General features: G+C 52.1%; 1 protein-coding gene across 5 annotated transcripts in view; it reads left to right on the top strand.

Annotated features, from left to right (window-relative positions):
- Positions 1–290: 290 nt before the first annotated feature.
- The window catches only part of KIAA1549 (KIAA1549 ortholog), a 40,510-nt gene continuing 32,000 nt past the window's right edge, over positions 291–8,800 (top strand). For all 5 annotated transcript variants that reach the window (XM_069964071.1, XM_069964047.1, XM_069964057.1 and 2 more), the window contains exon 1: positions 291–483. In XM_069964071.1, coding sequence (XP_069820172.1) covers positions 396–483 — 88 coding nt within the window. In that variant the 5' untranslated portion in view covers positions 291–395. The remainder of the gene's footprint in view (positions 484–8,800) is intronic.

The following is an 8,800-nucleotide window of genomic DNA, read 5'->3' as shown; positions in this document are numbered from 1 at the left end:
AACAGGAGCTGTGAGACCCCGGGACACTGCATTCAGGGGTCCTGTCCTCTGTCCCTTGCTGGAGCTGTATTTCCCCGCTTTGCCGCTAGAGGTCTCCAGTTTTCTTGGAGCTGTAATTCTCACCTTGGCCTCTAGGTGACTCCCGTCCTCCTCCTTCAGCTGTAATTCCCGTCTTGGCCGGTAGATGTCCCCCGCGGCTCCTCACTCTCCGCTTTGTCTTATCCCGCCTCCCCTGTCTGCAGTACCGCTGCCGTCCGCCAGGCGCCCCCCTCTTACCCCCGGGGACCCGAGCAGCGGACAGAGGGGAAGCGGCTGCGGCAGCGGCTCGGTGTGCAGCAGGGCCGATCCCGGGATGCTGCCGCCCTCTCCTCCCCGGTAACCGCAGCGCTGGAGCCATGGAGCGGGGACTGCGAGGAGCTGCGGCCGCCTGCACCGTCCTCATCCTGGGGATCGGGCTGCAGCTGCACCGGGGGGCGGCGGACGGTAAGTGCAGAAGGCTGGAGGGGAGGGGGGGCTGCGGGGGGAGAAGGGACCCCGATAATCTGCCCCAACGTCTGATCCCCCCCAAATATCTGCCCCAATGTCTGATCCCCCCCATATATCTGCCCCAATGTCTGATCCCCCCCCATATATCTGCCCCAACGTCTGATCCCCCCATATATCTGCCCCAACGTCTGATCCCCCCCATATATCTGCCCCAACGTCTGATCCCCCCCATATATCTGCCCCAATGTCTGATCCCCCCATATATCTGCCCCAATGTCTGATCCCCCCCAAATATCTGCCCCAATGTCTGATCCCCCCCATATATCTGCCCCAATGTCTGATCCCCCCCATATATCTGCCCCAACGTCTGATCCCCCCATATATCTGCCCCAATGTCTGATCTCCCCCATATATCTGCCCCAATGTCTGATCCCCCCCATATATCTGCCCCAATGTCTGATCCCCCCCATATATCTGCCCCAATGTCTGATCCCCCCCATATATCTGCCCCAATGTCTGATCCCCCCCAAATATCTGCCCCAATGTCTGATCCCCAATGTCTAATCCCCCCATATATCTGCCCCAATGTCTGATCCCCCCATATATCTGCCCCAATGTCTGATCCCCCCATATATCTGCCCCAGTGTCTGATCCCCCCCCAAATATCTGCCCCAATGTCTGATCCCCCCCATATATCTGCCCCAATGTCTGATCCCCCCCATATATCTGCCCCAACGTCTGATCCCCCCATATATCTGCCCCAATGTCTGATCTCCCCCATATATCTGCCCCAATGTCTGATCCCCCCCATATATCTGCCCCAACGTCTGATCCCCCCATATATCTGCCCCAACGTCTGATCCCCCCATATATCTGCCCCAACGTCTGATCCCCCCCATATATCTGCCCCAACGTCTGATCCCCCCCATATATCTGCCCCAACGTCTGATCCCCCCATATATCTGCCCCAATGTCTGATCCCCCCATATATCTGCCCCAATGTCTGATCCCCCCATATATCTGCCCCAGCGTCTGATCCCCCCCCATATATCTGCCCCAATGTCTGATCCCCCCCCATATATCTGCCCCAATGTCTGATCCCCCCCATATATCTGCCCCAATGTCTGATCCCCCCATATATCTGCCGCAGTGTCTGATCCCTCCCCTCCTCCCGTGTATCTGCCCCAATGTCTGATCCCCCCCATATATCTGCCCCAGTGTCTGATTCCCCCATATATCTGCCCCAGTGTCTGATCCCCCCATATATCTGCCCCAACATCTGATCCCCCCATATATCTGCCCCAATGTCTGATCCCCCCATATATCTGCCGCAGTGTCTGATCCCTCCCCTCCTCCCGTGTATCGGCCCCAATGTCTGATCCCCCCCCATATATCTGCCCCAATGTCTGATCCCCCCCCATATATCTGCCCCAATGTCTGATCCCCCCCATATATCTGCCCCAATGTCTGATCTCCCCCATATATCTGCCCCAGTGTCGGATCCCCCCATATATCTGCCCCAGTGTCGGATCCCCCCATATATCTGCCCCAATGTCTGATCCCCCCCCATATATCTGCCCCAATGTCTGATCCCCCCCATATATCTGCCCCAATGTCTGATCCCCCCCATATATCTGCCCCAATGTCTGATCCCCCCCATATATCTGCCCCAATGTCTGATCCCCCCCATATATCTGCCCCAATGTCTGATCTCCCCCATATATCTGCCCCAATGTCTGATCTCCCCCATATATCTGCCCCAGTGTCTGATCCCCCCATATATCTGCCCCAATGTCTGATCTCCCCCATATATCTGCCCCAGTGTCTGATCTCCCCCATATATCTGCCCCAGTGTCTGATCCCCCCATATATCTGCCCCAATGTCTGATCCCCCCATATATCTGCCCCAATGTCTGATCTCCCCCATATATCTGCCCCAACGTCTGATCTCCCCCATATATCTGCCCCAACGTCTGATCTCCCCCATATATCTGCCCCAATGTCTGATCCCCCCCATATATCTGCCCCAGTGTCTGATCCCTCCCCCCCTCCCGTATATCTGCCCCAATGATGAAGCTGATGGTCCGTGGGCATTCACGGTGGCTCAGTGGTTAGCATTGTAGCCTTGCAGCGCTGGGGTCCTGGGTTCAAATCCTACTAAGGGCAACAAAAAGAGTTTGTATGTTCTCTCCGTGTTCGGTGGGTTTCCTCCGGTTACTCCGGTTTCCTCCCACACCCAAAAACATCCAGATAGGTGAAGCGCTGCGGAATCTGTGTGCGCTATACAGGTAAAAGCAATAAATAGCATTATCCTTCGGTTGGTGTTTTTGCCCCTGCCCCCCTCCCTCCCCCCGGTGGCTGTCTGTAGTATTACGCTTGTGATCACATGACACCTGATACATAATAATATGTAATAATTTGATACGTGCGTAGAATCTTTTCTGATTATTAATGAATCTGCAGGTTCTGTGTGATGAGGTGACTGATCACATGACCTCAGCACTGCCGCACCTCCCCCATCATAAACACTCGCTGCAATGTACATTATACCATAATAATTGGGCAGAGCGCCCTCCGACTGTCCCGGCATCATCTGAACCAATGGCTGCCGCTGTGTCCCCAAACCATGGTGGTGGTGGGGGGGGGAACTGACATATACATTATTCATCAATCCCCGCCCCCGAGGAGACGGAAATATCTACCCCCCCCATATCACATCTACACATCCCCCCATATCACATCTACACATCCCCCCCATATCACATCTACACATCCCCCCCCCATATCACATCTACACATCCCCCCCATATCACATCTACACCCCCCCCATATACATCTACACATCCCCCCCCATATCACATCTACACATCCCCCCCCCCATATCACATCTACACATCCCCCCCCCATATCACATCTACACATCCCCCCCCCCATATCACATCTACACATCCCCCCCCCCATATCACATCTACACATCCCCCCCATATCACATCTACACCCCCCCCATATACATCTACACATCCCCCCCCATATCACATCTACACATCCCCCCCCCCATATCACATCTACACATCCCCCCCCCCCATATCACATCTACACATCCCCCCCCCATATCACATCTATGCATCCCCCCCCCCATATCACATCTACACATCCCCCCCCCCATATCACATCTACACATCCCCCCCCCATATCACATCTACACATCCCCCCCCCCATATCACATCTACACATCCCCCCCCCCCATATCACATCTACACATCCCCCCCATATCACATCTACACATCCCCCCATATCACATCTACACATCCCCCCATATACATCTACACATCACCCCCATATACATCTACACATCCCCCCCCCATATCACATCTACACATCACCCCCATATACATCTACACATCACCCCCATATCACATCTACACATCCCCCCCATATCACATCTACACATCACCCCCCATATCACATCTACACATCCCCCCCATATACATCTACACATCCCCCCCATATCACATCTACACATCCCCCATATCACATCTACACATCCCCCCCATATACATCTACACATCCCCCCCATATCACATCTACACATCACCCCCCATATCACATCTACACATCCCCCCCATATACATCTACACATCCCCCCCATATCACATCTACACATCTCCCATATCACATCTACACATCCCCCCCATATACATCTACACATCCCCCCCATATACATCTACACATCCCCCCATATCACATCTACACATCCCCCCCATATCACATCTACACATCACCCCCATATACATCTACACATCACCCCCCATATCACATCTACACCCCCCCCCCCCATATCACATCTACACATCCCCCCCCCATATCACATCTACACATCCCCCCCCCATATCACATCTACACATCCCCCCCATATCACATCTACACATCCCCCCCATATACATCTACACATCCCCCCCCCATATCACATCTACACATCCCCCCCCATATCACATCTACACATCACCCCCATATACATCTACACATCCCCCCATATCACATCTACACATCCCCCCCATATCACATCTACACATCACCCCCATATACATCTACACATCACCCCCATATACATCTACACATCACCCCCATATACATCTACACATCACCCCCCATATCACATCTACACATCCCCCCCCATATCACATCTACACATCCCCCCCCATATCACATCTACACATCCCCCCATATCACATCTACACATCCCCCCATATCACATCTACACATCCCCCCATATCACATCTACACATCCCCCCATATACATCTACACATCCCCCCCATATACATCTACACATCCCCCCCCCCATATCACATCTACACATCCCCCCATATCACATCTACACATCCCCCCCATATACATCTACACATCCCCCCCATATCACATCTACACATCCCCCCATATCACATCTACACATCCCCCCATATCACATCTACACATCCCCCCCCATATCACATCTACACATCCCCCCCCATATCACATCTACACATCCCCCCCCATATCACATCTACACAACCCCCCCATATCACATCTACACATCCCCCCCCCCCCCATGGGGGGGATGTGTATGGGGGGATATGAATGTTATATGGGGGGTAGGGGATGTGATGTGTGGTATATGGGGAGGGGGATGTGATGTGTGGTATATGGGGGATATGATGTGTTGTATATGGGGTGGGGGATATGGATGTCATATGGGGGGTGGGGGGATATGGATGTTATATGGGGGGATATGGATGTTATATGGGGGTGGGGGGATATGGATGTTATATGGGGGGATATGGATGTTATATGGGGGTGGGGGGATATGGATGTTATATGGGGGGATATGGATGTTATATGGGGGTGGGGGGATATGGATGTTATATGGGGGGTTGGGGCATGTGATGTGTGGTATATGGGGGTGGGGGGATGTGATGTGTGGTATATGGGGGATATGATGTGTTGTATATGGGGTGGGGGCATATGGATGTTATATGGGGGGTAGGGGGGATGTAATGTGTGGTATATGGGGGATATTATGTGTTGCATATGGGGTGGGGGATATGGATGTCATATGGGGGGTGGGGGGATATGGATGTTATATGGAGGGTGGGGGGATATGGATGTTATATGGGGGAGGGATGTGATGTGTGGTATATGGGGGGGTGGGGGGATGCGATGTGTGGTATATGGAGTAGGGGGATATGGATGTTATAGGGGGGTGGGGGATATGGATGTTATATGGGGGGGTGGGGGATGTGATGTGTGGTATATGGGGGATATGATGTGTGGTATATGGGGGGTGGGGGGATGTTATGTGTGGTATATGGGGGATATGATGTGTTGTATATGGGGTGGGGGATATGGATGTCAAATGGGGGGTGGGAGGATATTATGTGTAGTATATGGGGTAGAAGAGTAATGGATGTTATATGGGGTGGGGGATGTGATGGTGGTATTTGGGGGTGGGAGGATATGATATGTGGTATATGGGGGGATGTGGATGTTATATGGGGGGTGGGAGAATATGATATGTGGTATATGGGGGGATGTGGATGTTATATGGGGGGTGGGAGGATATGATATGTGGTATATGGTGGGATGTGAATGTTATATGGGGGGTGGGAGGATATGATGTGTTGTATATGGGGTGGGGGATATGGATGTTATATGGGGGGTGGGAGGATATGATGTGTGGTATATGGGGGGTGGGGGATGTGATGTGTGGTATATGGGGGGTGGGGGATGTGATGTGTGGTATATGGGGGTTATGATGTGTGGTATATGGGGTAGGGGGATATGGATGTTATATGGGGGGTGGGAGGATATGATGTGTGGTATATGGGGTAGGGGGATATGGATGTTATATGTGGGGTCAGGGGATCTGGATGTTATATGGGGTGGGGGTGAGGAGTGTAGCAGTGAGCGCTCTCCATATCGCACGTGCAATCGGCGTCCTTGTACACGAGCTGCGCGGTGGCTCCAGGGAATCTTCTGACCTGGTGCGGAGCGCCGCGCTGTTCTCTCCGCTCTGTGACTCTTCATACAAAGCGGATGAGACATGGGGATGTGCTTCGGGGGTCTCCCCTCCCCCGTCCTTTGGATCGGGTGGGGGGGCTCATGTTCTGCTGATGGAAACGTCTTTTATTCCTGATAGGAGGAGCGGAAAACGTGGTAAAATGCGTCTACCTGCCGGCTGTCACCATTAAGGAACCCTGACAGCGCCCGGGGATGGGGGTGGGGGGTCATTAGATTACCCCTGCTCCTCCGTATGAGTTTCCCATAGCTGATGTGGCTGGAGTATGAGACGCCATGTTGTTGGTAACGTGTAAAGACGCCGCGCTCTGCCCCTCATCCGTAGACTGTTCCTACATCCCGTGTCCTGTCCCTTTAAGACTCTCGCAGTCGCGTCAATCCGTGCTGTGACATTTCCACATCTTGCCGCCTCCATCACTTCTAATCAGACGCGCTTTGCCGTGAAGCCCGACCGCCATCCGTGAGACGGACGCCGGCGAGAATTAATATCAGGAAACCATCGGAGCGGCGATTTTCACCTTGTAAAACAAAGATGTCGCCTCGTAAATAATCAGACAACGCAAATCTCATCTGCCGAAAATCAAATCGTGAGGAATATATATAGGATTTAAAGGGCCGGTAACACAATCAGATTAAGAGAAATATATAGGATTTAAAGGGCCGGTAAAACAGTCAGATTGGGAGGAATATATAGGATTTAAAGGGACAGTGACAATCAGATCTTGAGGAATATTAGTAGCATTTAAAGGGCCAGTAACATGTCCGCAGTCAATGAAACTGTTTAGAGAAAAGTGACAGAATGTCAGCGGGATCAGGAGGGGAGTCTTCCAGTCGGTACCATGTGCGTCCCCCTCCCCCGCCTTGGTGGTCTTTGTTGCGGACACAATGCTCGCCCCCCCTCTGTAGCAGCTCCCATGAGAAATCCGATTGGAATCCTCAATCCTCTCACCTGCCACCTGTTGCCGCTGGTAACGTAATATCCCGGGCAGCACGAAGAGGTTACGGGGTTAAAATATCTCCCCCACCGCCACACACACACTCTGAAGCGTAACTCTGACCTTGCAGTCCCCCAAACCTCTCCCCAGCGGTGCAAGAGTTAAAGGTTCTCTATGAAGGCTGACAGTCAGGTCTATGTACAAGATGGCCGCATCTCTAGAGTCGGCCTCAGTGTCTAAAGGATCGCCATGATTGCCTGTATAAGGTGGTTACGGCTCTCTGATATCGTGGGCCTGTTATAGTCAATGGCCTATTGGGGTTGGACGTTGATATTTACGGATTTTGAGTAAAATTACAGATCTACCTGGAGATTTATGGGGCTTTTTTATGGTAAGATTCTCTGCGTTGCCCATAGCAACTGGCCACAGCTCCCATAGCAACCAACCAGAGCTCAGCGTTCATTACTCATATAGCTCTGGCGAAATGAAAGCTGCGCCGTGATTGGTTGCTATGGGCAACATAAATAATCTGACTATAAGGCAGCAACTGACTAGTTGATGTGACTTCCCCATGGCAACCATCCTCCGTAGCAACCAATTAGAGCCCATGTTTCATCTTTATAAGTGAAAGTTAAATTCTGATTGGTTGCTATGGGCAACAGTTCTACCTATTTAGGCCCCGTTCCCACTGAGCAAATGGGAGTTTATGGTAGGCGCGCGCTCCTGCTCTGTACACGCTGAAGAATGAACATGTTCATTCTTCAGCGCGTACAGAGCAGGAGCACGCGCCTACCTTAGACTCCCATTATGAGTGGGAGGCTAACTGCATTCTGCGGCGGACAATTCCGTCACGGAATTCCGCTACCTTTGCTCAGTGGGAACGGGGCCTTACTCAGTAACCAATCAAAATGATGGTTTCATTTCCTGGGGAAATGGAAGTTGCTATGGGCAACAAGGGCTCAGGCGGACATTGTGGCCTCACTCGGAGTCTGTGTGTGAACGCGTCCGGTCGCACCACTGTAGTTTTTGTTATATAATTATTGGGTGGCCTTTCGGGGCAGACACAGATATTTAATTCGCTGACGATTGGACAGAATATTAATATTTAACCCCCTCCTCTCCAGCGTTAGTTACATCTTATTCTGATCATTTCCAAAACAGTCGTCATGTGAGAAGCCCAAAGGTTCACCTGTCGTGAATACCGCAGAGCGTCTGCGTTACAGCTGGCCATGGCCGTCGGATGTTACTTGACAATGTGGCGGGTAAATTCCAGGAATGTGGAGTTATAAATACCGGAGTATTAAAGACGTCGGGGGGCAACTGCTGC

Source organism: Dendropsophus ebraccatus, chromosome 1, assembly GCF_027789765.1.
Source record: "Dendropsophus ebraccatus isolate aDenEbr1 chromosome 1, aDenEbr1.pat, whole genome shotgun sequence".
NCBI classification, from domain to species: Eukaryota; Metazoa; Chordata; class Amphibia; order Anura; family Hylidae; genus Dendropsophus; species Dendropsophus ebraccatus.
Note: the sequence above shows the minus strand (reverse complement) of the source record. Positions and strands in the feature narration are given on the sequence as shown.